Here is a 22,125-nt window from a genome sequence, read left to right on the forward strand (position 1 = left end):
TCACTCTGTAACGTATATATTTACTACTTTATCTCTATCTCTGCTCTACCACATGCTATCTCATGTAGCTTGATCCCCTCTACATATGCTGTTTCACCCTCTTACATGAGTGATGGTTTTGTCACAGGGTGCACTTTTTGATGATGTGAACGATGCTTCTAGTTCATGGGACAGTTTTGATAGATCTATTTTTCATATAGTCTTGTTTGGTTTGTGTGTGTGTGTGTGTTTTAATATATATCTTTTTATTTATTTATTTATTGTATTTTTATTTCTATTACTTTTCCCATCTTTCTTCTTATTGCTATAGGTTCGTGCACTGCTTTTTAAACGCACAGTTTCTGAATAAGGACTGCATGCATTTCTCTGTGGAGTGATAGCACATATACTGTACCTCCTTTATGTTAAAAAAAAGACATAGAAATCTGTCTGTTTATAATATGGGACCTTTAAAAATGCATAATTGGATTTGGAAATTTTAATATAAGTTTAGAGGTTGTAAAAATTTTATATGCTTTGCAAGTTGCAATTTTATATCAGTGTTTTCTTTAACTCTTAAGACACTTAAAGAACTTAAAGACACAGCTGATGTTTTCATAGGCTTTATTTGCATGAGAAAGGACAAAAAAATGCTGCACTTATAGTAGACATTACAAAGATTCTAACCGCAACCATATAGACATAATCTGTGACTCAAATAAAAACCAAAGGCAAATCCCACCTCCAAAATAATGAACTGCATCACAATATAAGACAGTGAAAGTGTTGTCATTGTTGGTGTGATCACCCTGCTAATGGGAGGATGAGACAGAAACAAGCCACCATCGCTGCACTGTTGCATTTGTCCAGTTTTCTAAATATCGTATTGTGTGATCACTTTATTTCTACCGTTATATTGTTATTGCATTGGGTGAGAAATGTGTGCACATCCCCAATGAGATGGACCACAAATATCATTCCTGGACCACAAATATCATTCCTGCACCATCTGAACTGGAGTGTTTCATTTACTCACTGTCGTCCAGCATCTGGAGAATATTTCTCCTACCTTTGTGTTTCCACCATTTTCTCTATACTTAAGAAACTCTTAGGCCTCTTTAAAGTCCTCCTCCCTACTCCTAACCCTTCCTCTCTTAAGGGCTAAGATGCTTTGTGAACAACCTTTCTCTTTACCAGGACCTAGTCATAACTTGCACGGGAAATTCTAAAAAAAAAAAAAAAAAAAAAACCAAAGTCATAATTTAAGGAATTTTCTCAGCTTTGTGAATAAGGCCCTTGATTTCTGTTTGTAGTCTAAGTACTATTGACCAATTACATTTGAATGGCAGGTAAACAGTTCATGTAGAGAGGCATAATGCATTGGCCAAAATACAAACACAGAACACATTGGATATTGTCTGATGATAATTTAGCTTTATATCTTATGTTGTTTTTTTTTTTTTTTTTAAATCTGCATTCGTATGTTGATATCATTTTATGGAGATTACTGGAAATGACCGGCATGCAGAGGAGGTTTTGGCCTGGATATCTGCTGGCTACATTGGATCAACCTGAAATATTGGCCCCACTCCCAGAAGCTTTATGATGTTAGATGATAGCTGATGGGCTCTGAGACTGAGTATACATTTATGAATGAAGTCAGGTACTTCAGTTTCATAATGTAAATTTACCTCTGATTTAACTCCACTGCTAAACACAACACTGATAACAAATGTTTCCAAAATAAACCCTGAATTGTGTTGAATGACACTTGAATGAAAGTAATCAACATATCCAGAAGAAAGAAAAGTGAGTAGCACAGTCAGAATACATTTCTCACTGTGGAGAGGGTCTGTAACGGTTACACCTGTCTCCAGCTAGGTGACTGTCACAGTTCAGAGTGTACCGGACCTCAATTCCGCCACCATTCTCTGCCCAGCAGGTGAAACTGTGTGTCCCCTGCCTCAGGTACTTCATACATGATCCCAGAAGGTCATCATACCACACGTCCTCGTCCCAGACCTCGACCTCCAAACCCAAGTGTGTGTCCACCTTCATTAAAAACACAAAATGATTTATATACACATCACAGTTTTTACTAATACAGGCAAGTCAGGATGAAGGTATTGAAATAGCATTGATGACTGATTGACGTTTTGATGACTTAAGCTACACGCGGATGTTAGAACAGTAACTGTAGTCTACGACCATAGTTTTCTCTAACTGAATAATGTTTTTAAGGTTTTATTCTCTGTGTGTGAAGTGTGTTCTTTTGAGCTGATCTGTGAGTCTGTACCTTGCCCACATAATAACGAGCATTCCACCTGGGGTAGTTTGAGCGGATCATGTCAGTCCTGCGATAGAAGGATCCGTACCACATCTTAGCATAGCTGTGAAGAGGAGAAAACACCAAATAGCAACAGGTAGATTAATATTGTCGTTTGATACACCACCTCTCAGTCCCTGGCCTCACTTTACTCACCTCTCAGTGTTGCCAGTGTAATCTCCTCTCAGATCCCAGCCTCGGACGATTGTCACCACAAGTGTTCCTCTCCAGGTCTCTTGAGGACAGCAGTTTGAAGCCAGGTTAGGAGTGTGCCACCCGCAATATGGTTCTTTAGGTGACTTTCTCACAGCATTGTCTGCTAAGTACTGCTCTATGGCTGCCTTCATCCCTGCCTTCTGTGTCTCATTTGGCACCAGCTCATACATTGGCCTGAGGGAGTATGAAACAATATCTGGGTGGTCCTTCAGGGTGCTCAGCCAATTCCCGTAGCCCAGGGAGTCATTGTGAGTGAGTGAAAACTCCCCCAACCAACCATTGCCTCCTGCCACCTCTGTGTAGTGTTGGTGGAGACCAGGGCTGTACGAGGTGGAGACGTCCTGGTTCTGTAGGACCTTGTTGCAAGACGGTGGGTTATTAGATAATTTCAACTTCCCGAGGCCTACAGAGAGACCCAGTGATAAGCAGGAGTGGACCTGGAGGACAGGGGGAGAAATAAGATGCTATTTATAGTCAATGGTTAATGGACTGCGTTTAATTGTGCCGTTAGTTCACAATGGGTAAGTCCCAAGTCCCTTAAAATTACTGCTAACCACCTTACTTAGCCACCTTATCTAACTGTTTAGCCCCTCCCACTTAGGAAAACATGCAAGGAGTCAGGAGTTAGGAGTGAGGAGCAAGGATTGCTGATTAAGAGACATGAGACGGCCTTACTCTGAAGCATCATGTAAAGCGACGTCCTTTTCTGGTAACACAGTCTAAGTGATTATTATTGACTCACTTTACAGGAAGGGAAGAAGCAGAAAAGATAAATAAATAAATAAATCAATAGGCCTAAATGTGAATAGCAAAATAAATAAATACATTTCATGAATGAGCAAAATACAAACAGAAGCCTAGTCAGGTAAGGCTGTTGCGAACAATGTCCCAGTGGCCCTCCAGGCCCTTCTCAAAGTCTTTTAGCAGGCCAGCTGCATGTTCGATGTTCAACAAGTCTAGATATTCCTCCATCCATAATTCCCTGAAAAAACAGGCTAGTTTGTGTACTTTCCAGTTCATGAGAATTAATATTTTAGTGGTAAGGCAACCCAAAGTCCAAAGCTGATCAACAATCATTCCAAAACTATTATCTGGTTTATGGCCGAGCAGGCATGCTGAAGGACAGACTGGAAAATTAACATTGAATAATTGTGACAATAGGGATGTTACCTCTAACCAGAGTGTTTTGACTGCTGGGCAGTCCCACAGCAAGTGGAGTAATGTACCATGGTTACCACAGTTGTGCCAGCATAAGTCTTGATAGTTATTGTCCATTTTGGATAATCTGACCAGTGTGATATATGCTCTACAAAGAATCTTGTACTGTATAATCCTAAATCTGACACATTTAGAAGTGTACAAAGCTGATCTCCAGATTCTATTCCATTGAGAAGGAGTTAAGGATATATTGAGATCATGCTCCCAAGCCAGCTGAATAGGAGAATATGCATTAGGAATAGCTCTGAACATTAAACTATAAATATTAGAAACCATGCCTTTTGAGAATGTTGCCTTTTTCAGAAGCTGATCCCAGTCAGAGCATGAGGCTGGAGAGGCGCCCTCTTTACATTTCCTGTTTATAAACAGATGATATCTGTGCATATGTTAAAAATGATGAGTCTGTAATGCCAAACTGATTTTTAATTTGTTGAAAGGAAAGAAGAGTGTCACTAAAAATTTGACCAACTGAAACAATACCAAGTCTCTGCCACGTTTTGTTGTTTAAGGTGCCTGCACCCGATAAAAAGATGGGATTGCACCAAATAGGACAGGATGGAAGAGAGAGCCCCTCGATGCCCAGTCTCCTGTGCCACTGCTTCACTATAGAGCAAGAAAACCTCATAATAATGTTATCTAGGAGAGGAGGAGGTCTGGGGCAGTACCACAGTGATAACAATGATATGTTTTTATGGCGAGATAAAATAGTTTTCTCCAGCCATTCCCAACTACCTACCAGGACGTCAAGTTTATAAGCCCATGTTAGTGGGTACCTTGCATTGTATGAAAGATAATACTGATATACATCTGGGACCCCTAACCCACCCCTGGATCTCGATATACTTAACTTCTTAAGAGCAATTCTGGGTTTTTTATTGTTCCAGAGGAATCGGATAAAAAGAGATTTGATGTCTCTAAACCAGCATTGAGGAAATTTGAGAGGAATAGATGTGATAATATGAATGAGTCTAGGTAAGACATTAATTTTCAATATTTCCGTTCTTCCCCAGAGAGACAATGGTAAGGCTGTGCATCTGACGATGTCGTCCTTGATCAACTGGAGAATGCCGGGGCCATTTAGACTAAAGATTTTAGCAATAGGAGAAATTATATTTATCCCCAGATATTTCATTCCATTTGTCTTCCAAATAAAAGGGGTGCCTTTTAAATCAGATTTAAATGTGTGAGAGTTGAGTGGGATTGCCACAGTCTTGTTCCAATTAATCTTATAACCAGAAAAACTGCCGAACAGATTAACCAAACTGAGAACTGCAGGTGTGGAAGATGCTGGTTTACTTAAGGTGAGCAATACATCATCAGCATACATATTCAATTTAAAACTATGTCCAGGGAAATCCACACCATGTATATCAGTGCTGGCATGTATTGCTAATGGTTCAAGAGCAATAATAAAAAGCAGGGGACTGACCGGGCAACCCTGCCTCACACCTCTTTGTAGAGGGAAAGGTTTTGAAAGTAAACCATTAGTTTTAACAGAGGAAAACGGGGCAGAAGAAGGGAATAACACATAAACACTATTTACCAGAGGAAAAAAATAGTACATAAACACCGACAAAAACATAAACACATCGGCTTATTGGCCAATCCTGGCACAAAAGCCAGTTTTGGGGGCACAAGTTCCCATATCCACGATGATGCGGTGAAAACACGACTAGAACCCAGCTTCAAAATCCAACCTGTGACGTTGTGAGTTCCGTAACACCATGGGCACCGCATTCCAGGATCAGTCAGAAAAACACTGGAAGATGTTTTTTCAAGTCATTTTCTGCATCCTTGGGCGAGGTGTAGGTAAACTTTTCCCCATTGTTGGAGACACTGAGCGTTCCTGGGTAAACAATGCCAAATTGTACCCCAGCTTTGTGAAGCCACTTCTTCACGTCGTTATATTGGGCACTTCTCCTCGATTCTTCTGTAAAGAAATCTTGCAAATCATGAATTATGGGGAGCCGAGGTGGCATCTAGCGTGTCATCTTTGCTTGACGACTCACGTGACTCGCATGCAATCAATCTATTGCTGCTGCATAACGGAGCCAGCGTTTTGCGTACATCCCAAGTCACATATTACAGTCACTGATCAAAGCCGTACCCCCCCCCCCCCAACCCCCCCACCCCCCTCTCCGCCATCATGACTTTGGTCACACACTTTTGCATGTAGGCTATTACCATTGTTATTGAGTCATTTGCCAAAGTTTGTGGCAATTAAAGATTCAAGATTCAAGATTAACTTTATTGTCTCACAAAGTGAGAAATTTGTTCTGGGCCGTTCGCCCATGCTGCAGCCACAACACAGAACATACAATATGATACAACACAATACCAAACATACAATAGATATGCGCATTCCATATCATACAAAGAATGGTCTGTAGCCCTGTCACTGTCACTGTGATGAGCATCATTATCACTATTATTAAATCCACTCGCCATCATTCAGCTGCTGAGTGAATAAGACATATATCAGTCCTGTCAGTCTACCTACAAGCTCTTAAACATTATTCCACTCACATGACATGCAGGACAATTAATGATGGGCAAATGTGTTTGTGTGTTTGTGTTTGTGTGTGTGTGTGTGTGTGTGTGTGTGCCTGGTGTTATATCAACATGTGTGGTTCTGGACATGAGCAGCTGCACATTTAACAGCCACACATCACAGACAGTCCACTGAATAACACAATGGGTTGTTAATGACATAAACTTAATTAGCCTACAACATGACAGTCTTGCACGAAATATCATTAACGTTACTCTTTGTAGCCACGTAGGCATGTGAATTTCAGCGTTTCATTGCAAAGAATGCATGTAACGGGTACTTACACTTGCGCTGTTTCTCTGCCATCTCGTTCAAATGAGTCAGATGTAGGGGGCGGGTATTTATACGTCAGGGCCTCAAGATGAAAAAAACTTCCTGTTAGGAACCTCTCGTGTTACCTTACTCATCGCACCTAACAGATCCCTCCTACCTCCTGACGCTAACTCCTTACTGGCAGGAATAAGAGACATGAGACGGTCTTAAAGATGGCGGACCTTGAACGACTTCCAGTTCAAGTAAGGAGTTAGGAGTTAGCAGTATAAAATTAAGAGACTTGGGATGGACCCAATGTCAAGCTCAGCTCACATCCCAGCTACATCAGCTGATCTCAAACAGCCCAGTCAATTGATGGAGTAGCTGATTGATGGAAGGGAGTCAGCTGATAGATCACATGATTCCTTTCTATGCAACTATTGATAAATCTCATTCAGGGTGCCCCATTTAAACTGCTCTGGCCTGCCTACTGTTGCTGCTTCCTCTGCAAGCCACTTTGCAACCCACCTTTACCCCAGCTCCTCGTTTTCATGTTGTGTCTGACTTATCAATGTCATTTCTGTTTGTCATTGATGATGCTCTGTTCAGTTCCTGTGGATATTTGCTGCTGCTCCTCCAGGGCAGGGAGGTTTGCCTCTCTGCCTCAGGCTTTCCTCATTTGCACATGGAAGGGCAGAAAGGAGTGCTCTCTCTGCCTTATAGCTTTCCAAGCAGGCACGTGGAATTGCGGAGAGGTGTGCTCTCTTCACCTTAGGCTTTCCATGTAGGCGCTCAGAGGAGGCTTTCTGCAAAGGCACGAAGAAAGGCGGAGAGTCCCCAGCACAGAGCCATACCACCAAATATAATACTGCAAATGGAAATAAAGTTTTCTTTGACCAAAGTGGTCCTGACTGATCTGTAAATGTTGCTTTTATACAGACGGCAGTGACTAGAGCATCATAATGCCTCACACTCACACACACGGACGGACGCACACACGCACGCACGCACGCACACATGCACCTCTACACACACACACACACACACACACACACACACACACACACACACACACACACACTCCAGTGGTGTCAAAGACCTGTTTACTGTGTGTGTTGTACGGGCCTATGTGCTACATGTACCTCACTTGATGAGAGTCCATTCAGTGAGGACAAACAGGTTCGTGCAGCTGTGACTCGCCTGAGTCGCCCCCCGAGGTAAACCTGAAATGAAGTACAGTGTTGTAGAGAAAGACATATCTTTTTTTTTTTTTTGTGAAATAGGGGTGTGTGTCTGTGTGTGTGTGTGTGTTTTTACCTGCCGAATGTAGTGTGTGCCATAGGTATGTATGAGCTCACTGTACAGAGCCCTGGTGGAGGAGCTGTAAAGATCCGGCAGCCTTGCCAAATCTTTACTGAACTCGGAGCTGAGGGGCGGTCTGCTTGACACACGGTAACTGGACACAGGGCAACAGATTAGTAAATTATCTTAAAAGAAGAATTCACCTGCAAAATGACCATTTGTATATCAATTACTCACTGACTGTTGAAGAAAACACTTTTCTCATTTGCCTCTGAGGTAAACCAGTTGTATGCTTAGTATTTCCCAAAATCTCCACCTATGATTAGCAGAAGAGTAGCGTGCCTGATCACAAGCATGCGTATGAGCTCCACCTGAACAGAGTTCAAATGCATTCAAACATTCCCAGGCATGCAACTCGGCTGTACATGAGACTGTTTGTACTGATGTGTTTTAAATCGTAATGTTTTAGTGAAATGCATGTGTTCATGTACTGAGCACAGACTTGGGCTATACTGCAGGCGAAGAGTTTACTTTAATTCATGAGGAATGTTCGCCTCTTTTGGATTTTCTGTTCACTGTGGAGGCACATGAGGAAAATGTTTCCTTCATGAATTCAAGGTAACTTGTGGTGCATAAATGATGTATCAATAAACATTTTGCAGGCAAAGTATTCCTTTAACAAAATTCACAGAAACCCTACCCATAGTGGCTGCAGGTGACCCTGTGAGTGCTGAAGAAGTAGCGGTCCTCTCTGGTCCTCTCTGTAGCAAACTTATATGCAGTGGAGCATGTTCCTCCCACCTCCAGGTTGGCAGACACAAACTTATTGAAATTTAGGCCAACCTAATAGAATGAAAATTAATCAGTAAAAAAGCTCATTGATGTTCACCCATAATGACCATGATAATGTGTATTACATATAACCATTTATTTATAAAACCATTCATTCATGAACACTTTTAAATGATACACTGGTACTTGTTCTGTTAGCTTTAAGGATTTACATCAAGGACACTTTATTTTAAAGTAAAGAGTCATGAAACTCATATACTGTATATGCATCGTATTTGGGCAGCAAGGTGCTCCAAAATCAAAACAGAACTTGCAGTCTAAGGTTTTTATTTACTGTGATGTGTTTGTTTCTCCAGGGAAAAAGGTGATGCTCCAATGGTAAAATGCAAACAAGCAAAAGCATCTACACATCTATCAATTACAACAATAATAATAATCAGCACTGGCTGTGATAAGTCTCCTACCTTCCAGTCCTTACTGTCCTGGGAGGTGTAAGTTTCTATCAGTGAGCTGTGGACACAAGTTACAGGAAAGAATCACCATTAAAGCTCTTTCATTTCAAAGGTCAGCATAGAGCAGTGGTTCCCAACTGGTGGGTCACAAGTCCATTCTGAAAGGACCACAAACTTGTCAAGTTTGTAAAAAACACACTTTAATTTGAAATACAGTGAATTTGTGGCACATTTTTTAAAGAACCGTTTAAGATTGAATGACTCATGGACAGCTACTTGACAGAGACAGCAAACTAGCAAAACAAAAGTATGATGATGAGTATTTTAAACTGGGTGAACCTTTAACTTATGACCAAGAAGAAATCTAGACCCCATGGCTGGAACAGTTGGGAATCACTAGTCTGTTATGACTGACACAGAAAACCTTTGGACTGCTGATGTGACTCTAACATGAGATGTGATCTGTGGACAATAAATAGGGAGCTGAATTTAAGGAGGCACAAGGCTATGTGCTCTTGCTCTTAGCTTAAGTGAATACTTGTGCATATTCACAATATAGAGACCTATCTTAAAGCTCTGGAGCAGGGGTGTAGCACAAAATTCTGGACCCTATGCATAAGCAGTCCCTGTGGCCCCCCATGCTTCCTCATTTGATCCATGTCTCTCTCACACACTAATTGAATTTGTTTCTTTTTCAAAGTCACTTTGTTTCCTTTCTTTTCTTTTTTGAAACCCATGCTTCCCCTTTTTGGAGGGTAAAGACATGACAGCGTACGTTGGTGCTCACTCTTTCAGTGTTGACTGCATTTAAAGACGAATCCTAGTGCGGGGTGGACTTAGCCATTTTGTGCATTTAAGGGGTGGGAAGGCCTCCAAAGAGCCTCTATTTTTTTTATACAAAGTTCAGTCTTTCAGCCATTTTATTGAACCAATTTCAATTTAGCTATGGCACAAGAAAAGAAAATCAGTCCCATTTCTCCTGCAACTACAGCACCCTTGCTCTGGAATGACAATAAAATATAAACATGGCTGATATACAATACCTAATGGACGTGTGCACACTGCTGTAGAGGTCAGTTTTGCATCGGCTGAATGAGCGCCAGTCCACTGCAGAGACTGGCAGCTGAAAATAAAGTTAAGAAGACCATGATCAACATTCATGAATAAAGTTTGTGCAACAGGTAAAGATGCTGTAGAGTTAATATTTATTTAGGAATTACTTTCTGAAGGCTGTTGCCTTGAAGAGGGTTGGAGCAGAGAGTACAGGTGCCATCTGGGGTGAGGAAAGTCTTCACGTCCACCATGTAGGCTCCTTTACGCTGCAGGGTGACCACATCAAATCCCTCTCCCACCAGGTTGTGGCCTGGTACGAAGGGAGCAGACTGACACTGGCTGTGGTTCCCAATCCGACAGCCGAGAACAGGGGAGTGGTGTGACAGAAAGAGCAGGAGGCTCAGGTAGAGGAGGGGTGGGGTTGAAAAGGAGATCATGGCTGGAGTCAGAGAGATACTGAAATATTTCAGAGAGAGACAAAAAGAGTGGAAAAGGAAATCAGTATCATTAAAGATATGCTATGCAGGATTTCCCTAAAAAACAATGCTCAGACTCATACAGAAGTTAAAAAAAAAAGCAACAAGCAGTAATGTGTCCATAGATCAAAAAAATCAGACAATTACATAATATACAATAAAAGTTAATAAAAATGACTGGACAAAAACGGTAATTATAAATATTTGGTATAAAATCTATGGAGAGGGTTCTAGTAACTGAATTCTGGACAAACTGAAGTTTATGACACTTGAGAGGAAGACCAAAGAGGACAGAATTGCATTGATCAATACAGGATGTAGCCAAACAATGAACGAGGGTAGCAGCACTCTGAGGTGTAAGTGACGGCAGAAACGATTAGTATTTCGTAAATAAAAGTATGCAGACCGAGTAACATTATTGATGTGGGCCTCCAGGACAGTGTACTCTTCAGGATGACACCCAGACACTAAACCTGATGGACGGACTTTGGAGTTGTCAATTGAATGAATATAAATAGACAAAAATATATTTACATAAACACACTGCTATATTTTGATAATAAGGTGTGGCTGAAAGCTCAGAAAGAAGCTGGAAAGAGGAACTTAAGGGTCTAGTGTGCAGGATATAGTGGCATCTAGTGGTGAGGTTGCAGACTGCAACCAACTTAAACTTCTCCCGTGTGGCAAGCATGTAGGACAAATACAATGGCAGATGTGAAAAATGGAGATGGTCCTATCTAGAGGCAGTGTTTGGTTTGTCCATTCTGGGCTACTGTTGAACAAGAAGACAGACTCCGTGGATGCGGACCTGCTCTGTATTTAGATATAAACAGCTCACTCTAAGGTAATGAAAAAAACCGACAATTTTCATTTTCAGGTTAGTAAGCGACAGAAAACATAGTAATGAAAATTATATACCATTTCTGCCAATATATCCCTCTAAATCCTACACACTGGTCCTTTAAGTTAAGATAATTTTGTCAAAAATAAATCATCTGCATGAATAAATACCCCTGAAGTAAGTGGGCATTATTTGTTTCTCTGAATATTAATTTTGTACATGTTTTCTTTGTTTTTTAACATTACCTCAATCCCAGGGTTTCTCACGTAGGCCTACTGCAGGATTTGTATCTTTCGGAGACGACGAGAATGTGCCAGCCCAAGATACAGAATGACTGTAAAATCTGCAGGTAACAGCAAAAAGGATGGATAGCAATACATTTAAGACAGTGTTTGTTATTGTCAAACAAACAAAAACAGCACAAAAAGCATAAATTTAAAGGTTTACAAATGCAATGCATTTCCATGAAATATACAAAAAACAATACCTCCACTGTAACTGCCTCACGTTTTCACTTAGTTTCGATTTGTTTATTCTCCCGATTTTGGTTCCTACTCCTACCTGTATGCAGTATTTCCAGGGCGGAACTGATTACTCTCGACCTAGGTGCTCCGCACGTCATAATAAACCAACGCACCTTGCCAGAAGGTGCAGAGCGTCAAAGGAGTGCTCTACCTAAGTCTGAATACTAACTGTGTAAATGTACAGAAGAAGAAGGGAGACGAAGATAAGGAAGAAGCAACCCAGATTAAGCCCCTCGTTCGTAGTATCCAGAGTATTTTTTGGGTTTTTTTTTTTTCATATGGTGAAGAAATGTGATAATTATCTGTGCATAACGCCGGAACTGGGTCATTCCTGGCTATTGGTGAGTTTTTCGCCCCCATGAAAAAAGTCTTAATATTTTACTCAAAATAAATAAAATGTTTATTGTGAAAACTTTTATCATACAATATGTGGTCTCTCTCCTAACATGAACACAAAATAATGACTGTAAAAAATTTTTTTTCATTAGTAATTAACTTTTTTTTTTGTTCTTTAAATGATGTCTCTAAAGGCAAATTTTCAGTTTCAGAGACACATATTTGCAATTTAAATGTAAATAAATAGAAATGCACCTTCATTATTGGTTAGATTTAATTAAAATATCTCTAAATATGAATACATATCCATAGAAACAGTGGTTTTAAAGCTATAGTGCGTAACTTCTACGTGTCCATAAATGTCCGTTTCACCCAAGCCACTACTAGAGGTGATGACACAATAGGCTCGTTCAAAATGAACTACGCCTCGCCTGGAAAGTAGACGAGAGCAGGCGGCCGCTGCGGGGGGCGGTGACAAAAAGCTGCGGTGAAGTCGGACAGTTTTCCGGACAGTTTCCAGCAGCCTTCAGTCCGTGCAGGAAGTCACAGACACACTTACATCCTGTCTGATGATGTCAATTCATTAAAAAAGTGATCAGACCCATATATCAGTTTGTTTTCACCATCAGTCACATAACATGTTTTCTGTTCACAGAATAAACCTTCAGGTCAGACAAATACAATCTTAATCTCTAGAATTCAACAAAAATGAGTAGTTTATCTAAAACGTCATCTTGTTGAGTTGACATCTGAACCAATCAGGGGTTAGATCAGGTGAGAGCCAGGCAGTGCAGTCGGTGGAGAGCAACTGCAGCGCCTGGCTCTAAAAACTGCGGCCGCCTTGCTCTCGCGGCTTTATCGCCGTCCACTTTTGTAAAACGTCAGAGCAAGTCGGGATGAAATCGGACACAAAACTAACTGGCATGCATTGTGCACCGATCGCCGGTGATCGAATCTGCGCAGGACTGGCTCATCTTGAACGAACCTATTTTAAGTATGTGTGTAGACCGGCGACATTCCCGCGCTGGCACACAGGAAATGCTTCCTCACAACAAGAAGGGAGGGGGAGGAAGAGCGGAGAGTCTCATAGCAAGAGGTAGAGCGCAGGTAGACAAAGAAAGCAACAAAGAAGCGGCCAAGACACGGTTCAGAAGTGGATCTTACCACAAAGAAAAAGCCTGGACATTCGGCTGAAGATCTATTAGCAAAGAAGGAAAGTGACCAACGGAGAAGGCAAACAAGGATTTGTATTGGCGTCGCTTTTCCTCGGTGGAGAGCCCTGAAGGAAGAAATTGGGCTGAGGGCAGACACGGATGTTGCCTTGCTGCTGTTGAATAAGTAAGTGACTTGGTTTATAATTATATTATGAGTAGTATGAGTTGCTGTTACATGTACTGGACCTAGTACTTTATTATTTTCTTGGAAATGGTGCTATGAATGTAATGTAATGTTAGCAGCCTGGTGTTCGCCACGTTGTGTAGTGTTGTGTACACGGTGTGAAGCGAGTGTTACTTTGTGTACACGGTGTGTGGCTACTGGTGTTACTCTGTGTACATGGAAGTGCCGGCTTATATGTTGTAATAATGCTTTATCCTCTGGGAGGCGACAGAAGTTACACACTATAGCTTTAATTTATTGTTTATTTAGAATACAGCACTTTTAAACATAGACATATATACATAGACACCGCATTGACTGCCGCTGCCTATCAGAGCCGACGTCCTCGCCGGCCGCCATCTTGGATGGGTCTCGCTTCGCCTCCACAGTGCATTCACTTCTATTGAGGAAGGAACTGTATGCACAAGTGAAATAGAATAACTCACTGAATTTTTAACTGATTTTCATGCGGTTTGGTTTGTTACAAACAGCACACATGTAGTTATGATACAGGATGCTTTCGTACATTAAAAATGCGGGATTTCACGCTTTAATACTTCCTGCAGATAGCAACAGCAGGTTATTTAGGTCACAACACAGTTCTTTTATTCACCTCAACCCCTGCATACAGATCCTTCCTCAAAAAAAGTGAATGCACTGTGGAGGCGAAGTGAGACCCATCCAAGATGGCGGCCGGCGAGGATGCGCTCAGGCACTCAATGCGGCGTCTATGTATATATGTCTATGCTTTTAAATAGGCTACTTGATTCTGATTGGTCAATCAACAAAATTCTGCTGTGTTTATTTCTTGAGGTATCACCGCTGCTCCGTTGCTAGGGAACGCCATAGCAACAGCCTTAGACTGAGGAGCATCAGAATCAGGGGGTTAGTGGGTTAGGGGTGACAGCGAAGGCATGGCCTCATCTTGAACACATTTCAGATGAGATAGTTCCTCAGCAAAGATGTGATGTAGGCTTGCTAATTGGCTACCACTGTCGACAAGCTCTCATCCCAACACAAGTGGTGCTTGGTGAAGAAAATCAGCCTTTCGCACTGAAGACGGATTTGGGTTGGAGTGTAGTTGGCTATGGCAACCCATGTCTCCATTATGAAGACGCCACTGGCGTAAGCCACCAGGTCATCACAAAGCAGGTGACACCAGTTCTTCAATCCTCTTTAAACCTCACAATCGATGTGCACTATGTCTGTAGAACACAAATAAAGGAAGCAGTATCACCTGAAGAAGTTATCAAGGTGCTGGAAGGTGATTTTGAGGAAGGCGTTTCAGAAGATGGCAACATATCTCAAGAGGATCTCAAATTCCTGTCAAAGATGGAAAAGGGCATCAGACTCAAGGATGATGGTTACTATGAGATGCCACTGCCGTTCAAGGAAGAGAGACCCAACTTACCAGACAACAAGGTGTGTGCCATCCACCGTCTCAAATGCCTGGAAAGGAAGCTGAAAAGAAACAAGCAGTACTATAAAGACTACAAGACCTTCATGGTTGAGACCATAACCCACGGAGATGCAGAAAAGGTTCCAGTTGAAGATATCAGTAAAACCCTGGCATGGTACATCCCCGATAATGGGGTGTATCATCCACAAAAGACCTAAATTATGCTCTCTGTCTACTGTATCATGCAGTGGTGCATCTTTGGTTTTAGGTCTTTAAAATCAATAATCAGTCTGCTCTACTAAAAACTGTTGATGATATTGTACTGAACATTTTGAACAGTTTCCAAATGCCCAAAAAGTTGAGGTTTCTGCTCCTCTTCCAGTCGTCAGAATCAGAACCAGCAAAAGAAAGAGCCTTTGTTCTTTGATCAGGAGTAAACAGAGGATGGAGCTTTTTATCCTATGAATTATCTCAATGGGGGTGATGAGGAAATAAAGGAAAAAAAGGAAGTAACAAATCAGAAGAGATAAGGATAATAAAAACTAAGCAGGTAATGCCCCTCGTGCCCAGGTTTAAGGAAATGACCTTGGAATAAATTTCTGGGATATAAAAACAACAACAGAAGATAAACCCGCTTGAATTTGTCAAAAGAAAAATGCTGCCAACAGAATTCACTGGTTTTAAATGCCCCATATTATGCTCATTACACTTGTATTTTGGATTTCTACCATTAATTCTTTAATGGTCAAAAATACTTTTTGACTTTAAGGCACAGTTTCTGAATAAGGACTGTGTGCAATTCTCTGTGGAGTGAGTGTTTTGATACTTTCTGTCACAGTGTGTATTCCTGGCCTGTCATTCACGCCAGTCACTCCGCTCATTTGGTACATTTCCACTCACTCTGCCTCGTTTCAACTCCCACCTGCCAGTTAATCACTTGTAAACACATTTCCTGCCTCTACTGTTCCACCATGCCCACCTCATCTAGGCAACTCAGTTCACCTGCTCCTGATTTCACACACTCATATGTACCCCTTCCTCACAGACTCTCATATTCATATCATATTCATCGCGGGCTCCTTGAATCCTCTGCTCGACTGATGACGCCTCTTGCCTGCGCCCTCCGCTGCACATAATTAAACTGTTTGGTGTGTGTGTGCATCCAGCAGACGTCAGAGACTCTCCTGCTTTCTGCTTTGGTGTGGCTTAAGACTTAAAAACAGTTTTTATCCTTGGGCCATTAGAACCCTAAACTCCTAACTCTAATCACTGCTGCTTTTATCACCTGTTAAATTGTGAACTGTTTACACTGGTAACAACTGTTTACATCAATGACACCGTGCAGTATCTGTTTACTTTACCTTGCACTACCGGACTAGAACTTTTGGATGTGTATCATTGTATATTATTGTGTATTCTTTTTATTTAACTCCTTTATTACTATGCTATTCTTTTATACTATTTAATTTTGTACAGATTTTATCTATTTTTTTACTTGATCATGCACTGTACTGCGGAAGTGGAAGTATGATGACAATAAAGGAAATTCTGATTCTGTTTTGCAAAGTGGTTCATTAAAGACTGTTACAAATGGATATAACGTAAAAGATTGTAACATTTTAGATGATTTGCATGTTGCAATTCTAAATCAGTCTTTTCTTTAACCCTGAAGACACTTAAAGTACTTAAAGACACAGCTGATGTTTTCACAGGCTTTATTTGCATGAGAAAGAACACAAAAATGCTGCTCTTATAGTAGACATTACAAAGATTTCAAGTGTAACCGTAAAGACATAATCTGTGACTAAAATAAAAACCAAAGGATAATCCCACCACCAAAATTCCAAACTGAAACCTACGATTATACCTATGATTTAATCAACAACTAAATCTCAATTATTTCATAATTAATGTTGGTAAAAACAGGCACAAAACTGCCTATTTTGGTCACAATCAGGTCTTTTTTTGTGTCAAAAACTTCAGTTTCATAATGCAAATTTACCTCTATTTAACCCCACTGCCAAACACAATGCTGATAGCGAATGTCTCCAAAAAACCCTTGAATTGTGTTCAATGAAAGTAATCAACATATCCTGATGAAAGAAAAGTGAGCAGCACACCCTAAATGTCTCTCTCACTATGGAGATGGTTTGTACTGGTTGCACTTGTCTCCAGTGAGGTGATGGTCGCAGGTCAGAGTGTACTTGAATTGGAAGGCACCTTTTTTAGTGGGGCACACATGTGTGTGAGTCCCCTGCCTCAGGTACTTCACACATGATCCAAGACGATCATCCCTGCTCACGTCCCTGTCCCAGGCCTCGACCTTCAGACCCAAGTGTGTGTCCACCTTTATAAAGATTAAAGAGGAAAAAAGTAATATATAAATATATCCTTTAAGTGTCAAATTTGATCTACTAAGCAATTAATCTGATTCTGAACACTATGTATATGCACTCCTGCAAAATGCTTGTAGTGGTCCTAATGAAGCCTGAGAAGATTTACTGACCTTGCCCAGATTATACTGAACATTCCAGTAAGGGCTGTTTGACTTGACCACATGAGTCCTGCGGTAGCTGGAACTGAACCACAGCTGAGCATACCTGTTAATTGGATAAAGCAGGCAAAAATAAAATAAATTAGGCTAATTAATTCACATTTGTCTTTGATAAATCATGTTCATAGTGCCCACTGTGCCAAGACCTCAACCCTCTCCCTCCTTCTCTACGTACGCGTCAGTCTTGCCAAATCGATCTCCTTTCAGACCCCAGGCTTTGACAACAGTCACCACCAGTGTTCCTCTCCAGGCCTGTTTAGGACAGCAGTTGCTGCCACACTGCGTCTGTTTGACCGACTTCTTGATGGCGTTTTCTCTTAAGTACTGTTCTGTGGCAGCCTTCAGTCCTGTCCTTTTTGACCCGTATGTCACCAGCTGGTAAAGTGGTCTTAGAGAATACCGAACAACGTCAGGGTGATCCTTGAGGCTTTTCAGCCACTTTTGGTAGCCCAGGGAGTCGTTATGGGTGAGAGAAAAGTCACCCACCCAACCCCTTCCTCCTACCACCTCAGTGTAGTGTTGGTGGAGACCAGAGCTGTAAGATGTGGACACGTCCTGGTTCCGTAGGACTTTGTTGCAAGAGTTATAATTTGCATTCAGTTTGTATTTCCCCAGGCCTACTTTGACACCCAGTGATAAGCACTTGTGCACCTAGATGAAAGGAGAGGATATTAGATGTTTTTTGTGATACAAAATGTATTTACTGCCTTCCCTTGACATGTGTGCTACCTGGTCTGAGGAGAGTCCATTCAGTGAGGACAAACAGGTACGTGCAGCTGTGACTCGCCTGAATCGCCCCCCAAGATAAACCTGAAATGACATACGATAAAATGTTGTTGACACAAAAATATTTCTTCCTGTGAAGTAAGAAAATAAAAGTAGTGTGTTTGTTTTGACCTGGCGGATAAAATGTGTGCCATAGGTATCTATGAATTGTCTGTACAGGCCCTTGGTGAAGGGGTTGTAGTAACTGGGCAGTCCCTTCAAATCCTTGAGGAACTCTTTACTGAGGGGCGGTGTGTTCGACACACGGTAACTGAACACAAAAAAACAAAATGGTAAGTTAACTTTGCTTCTAAATTACATGACAAATCTGACATTCTCTGGGGATGTGGCTGCGGATCTTCACACCTTACCTATAATGTCTACAGGTGGCACGATGTGTGCTGAAGGTGAAGCGGTCCTCTTGGCTCCTGGCTGTAGCAAAGTCATACACAGCAGAACGTGTTCCCCCCACCTCCAGGTTGACAAACTTCTTGAAATCCAGTCCCAACTGTTAAAAAGGGAGGCATTAGCTACTTGATGTGCCAACATAAAACACAGTGCAGTTCATTAAAGGGTCAGTACAAATAGCTTACTTTCCAGCTCACTATAACATGTAGCCATGCTGATAGCTTTAATTTTATCTAATGAAGGCTTTTCAGGCTTTATTTGACTGGACAGATAGAAAGGGCAGAAAGGGAAGGACATGCATCAAAGGGCCACAGGTCAAACTGGAAAACAGACTGCTGCTCAGTCTACATGTGCTGCACACCTCTGCCAGTTGAGGTACCAGCTGCCATCCACCTTGTGACCATTGAGAGGTCTATAAAATGTTGCTTTTAGTGCTCAAAGCAATGAAAGAATTGAAACTGACAATTGAAATTGTTGATTGATCTCTGAAAATGCAAATAAAACTAAAAAATATCTACATTTCTAGATAGCTCTATATTTTACTATAGTGAGAAAAAAGATTTCTCAGTAGCTGTGATGTGAAAAAATCTTAAATTTGTCTTGAGTCCCAGGATGTCAACTGTTTCACACAAATTCTCAGAAATGCAAAAATACAAAACAACATTTAACCAAACAACAAAACCATAACACAAATGCTGCATGTCACATCCGACATTATACAAAAGTGGACACAGTGCAACATGTTAATCATCCCTATTACATTTAGTGTTTGACCACCCATGTACACTGAGGCTACCTAGGCTACTTTCATAGGTTGACAGACTAAGGAACAGATGAGTTCCTCAACCTGTTCATTTGAGCCTGTGGGACTCTAAATCCTCAGTGTGATAGCAAAAGCTGGTAATTTTCAAATAACGTTTGAAATGTGTGAAATGACACTCTGTTTATGGAACAAATAATTCCATATGAATATACTGCCTCAACACAGGCTAAGTGCATACAGTGCATTACAATAAAAGTAATATAATAAGTACATATCCTCTAACAATAGCTGTGAAACGTTCCTACCTTCCAGTCGTAACTGTCCTGATAGGTGACTGTTTTGACCAGTGAGCTGTGGACACAAAATACTCAACATTAATTTTGTTTAGATTTTTTTTTCCTTCAGAAAATAAAAAGACATCAGTAATAATTACTAAAGGTGGCGGATACTGAGAAGTATTGACTGAACTGGAGCAATGTGTTAAAATGTAAAAAAGGTTACAAATCTCTGAGTGGTAATGATTTCTATATCACAGGATACCTGACGGAGGTGTGGTAACTGCTGTAGACATGAGTACTGCATCTGCTGAATGCACGCCAGTCCACTGCAGACATTGGCAGCTGAAAGTAAAGGTGAGAACATGTTTAACATGTTAACAATGTGTGTGTCAGAGTGCGTGTTACTGTGTCTTTCTGCCTTGCTGATTTAAATTACTTTCTGCAGGCTGTCGCCTTGAAGAGGGTTGGCACAGAGAGTACAGGTGCCATCTGGGGCGAGGAAAGTCTTCACGTCAACCACATAGGCTCCTTTACGCTGCAGGGTGACCACATCAAATCCCTCCCCTACCAGGTTGTAGCCTGGTACGAAGGGAGCAGCCTGACACTGGCTGCTGGTCCCAGTCTGACAGCCGAGAACAGGGGAGTGGTGTGACAGAAAGAGCAGGAGACTCAGGTAGAGGAGGGGTGGAGTTGAAAAGGAAAGCATGGCTGGAGTCAGAGAGATACTGAAGTATTTCAGAGAGAGACAAAGAGAGTAGAAAAGGAAATCAGTCAGTAGAATTTAAACTGTAATGAATTTAAGAACTGCAAATTTATGGATTTCTGTTTCTTCCATGACACTCTATGGGGATGAAAATGTCAATTTAAGCTGTCATTACTTCTCAAAAACGACAAAAACCCACTAGTTTTCTAGAAATATATCAAAAGTCCTCAAACGGTCACTTAACACAATTTGATTTAATCTAATAATAAAATAAAAATATCTCAAAATCTTTGCAAATAAAATAAACTTCCACCCAAACCAAACTTATTTTTGTAATTTTGTTGAAACGTTGATTATTTATGAAAAGCAAGATTACCTGTTCAGGCCTCAGCAGAGTTTCTCACAAATTTCTCGTGGTGTGGCTCTTTCAAGTGAGCTGGAGATGAGGAGGGTGTGTCAGCCAAGGATGTGGTGACACTGTCGATTCTGCAGGTTAACAGCACTTTTATACAGTGTGTTGTGTGAGGAGGGGTTATTATTCTCAGAGACACTGCATGTGCCAAGAATAAAAATAAAACTTAAACAGGACAAACCACATTGCACCTTTTGGGGAAATGGGGCTGCAAAGATCATATCTTCCCGTAAACGGTTGACTTTGGATTGACAAGCTTGAGTGGCAACATTTTTCATTATTATCAGAAACTTGAAATTGTACTATTCAGCCTCCATCCCCGATTAATCCTGGCAAATGTTATGAATTACAGGTTGTATGGCATAAAATCTTGACATGCAGTGAAATTGGAATTAGACTCTAAAGTTATGAAAAGTTATGTTCTAGATTTATGTTAAAAAAAAAATTTCTTTTTGGCATAAACGTTTAATACAGAAGGTTTTAAACAGGATCAGAAAGCATTCGGGTGAAAAGAGAAAGTATGTTTTTTCAAACTAGAGTTAATCCATTGAACTGTCATCGCACATGATGATTGACAATCACAGTATGTGACCTATTAATGCATTCGTGCACACACACACACACACACACACACACACACACACACACACACAAACATGTTGTTCTTCTTCAAGTGTCATTCTGGGTTTTCCTTTGCAGTGAGTAGCATGACTTACGAGAAATCCCATCACGAAAGAACAATGAGTGGGTGTTTGTTGGGGTGACTGAGTGTATGTTGACACTGAGCCAGAAGACTATTTTGAAGATTTAATTTGCAATTTTCAAACTCAAAATGATCCGAAATATACATTATCATTTTCTCTCTAAGACATATCTGGTCCAGCACTGAGGAAAACAGAGCTGTCTTCTTGTCAAACTCTGCTCTGCACTCATAATTTAGGTATCTACAACCCATGAGGGAGTTTGCACCACACTGACTTCTCTATTGTAAATGATCCAAAGTTTGGGGGGTGGTCAGCCATGCTAGCAGTAGCATATGTTTGCAGAATTTGTAGGTGATGGGACAAGGCTTTGGTATCTGAAGTGTCTTGGTTTGTAATAGTATTGACCAATTACATGTGAGCAGCAGGTAAACAGTCTGTGAGGGC

The 22,125-nt window shown here is 41.0% G+C and overlaps 2 protein-coding genes across 2 annotated transcripts; both read right to left on the minus strand.

Annotated features, from left to right (window-relative positions):
* Positions 1-627: 627 nt before the first annotated feature.
* LOC125886342 (perforin-1-like) lies at positions 628-11,989 on the minus strand. The gene is made up of 11 exons (XM_049572462.1): positions 11,946-11,989; positions 11,704-11,801; positions 10,309-10,597; positions 10,132-10,211; positions 9,101-9,146; positions 8,545-8,687; positions 7,860-7,998; positions 7,685-7,765; positions 2,462-2,958; positions 2,276-2,369; positions 628-2,031 (listed from the first exon to the last, which is right to left on the minus strand). The coding sequence occupies exons 3-11, from the start codon at positions 10,576-10,578 to the stop codon at positions 1,816-1,818; spliced, it is 1,566 nt and encodes a 521-aa protein (XP_049428419.1). The 5' UTR covers positions 10,579-10,597; positions 11,704-11,801; positions 11,946-11,989; the 3' UTR covers positions 628-1,815.
* A 4,976-nt stretch (positions 11,990-16,965) lies between these two features.
* LOC125886344 (perforin-1-like) lies at positions 16,966-20,871 on the minus strand. Its single transcript, XM_049572464.1, has 9 exons — positions 20,299-20,871; positions 20,125-20,204; positions 19,890-19,935; positions 18,785-18,921; positions 18,546-18,684; positions 18,378-18,458; positions 17,824-18,299; positions 17,601-17,694; positions 16,966-17,441 (listed from the first exon to the last, which is right to left on the minus strand). Exons 1-9 carry the CDS (start codon positions 20,566-20,568, stop codon positions 17,232-17,234), a joined length of 1,533 nt encoding a protein of 510 aa, XP_049428421.1. The 5' UTR covers positions 20,569-20,871; the 3' UTR covers positions 16,966-17,231.
* Between the last annotated feature and the right edge of the window lie 1,254 nt (positions 20,872-22,125).

Source organism: Epinephelus fuscoguttatus, linkage group LG3 (genome assembly GCF_011397635.1).
Source record: "Epinephelus fuscoguttatus linkage group LG3, E.fuscoguttatus.final_Chr_v1".
In the NCBI taxonomy this organism is placed as follows: domain Eukaryota; kingdom Metazoa; phylum Chordata; class Actinopteri; order Perciformes; family Serranidae; genus Epinephelus; species Epinephelus fuscoguttatus.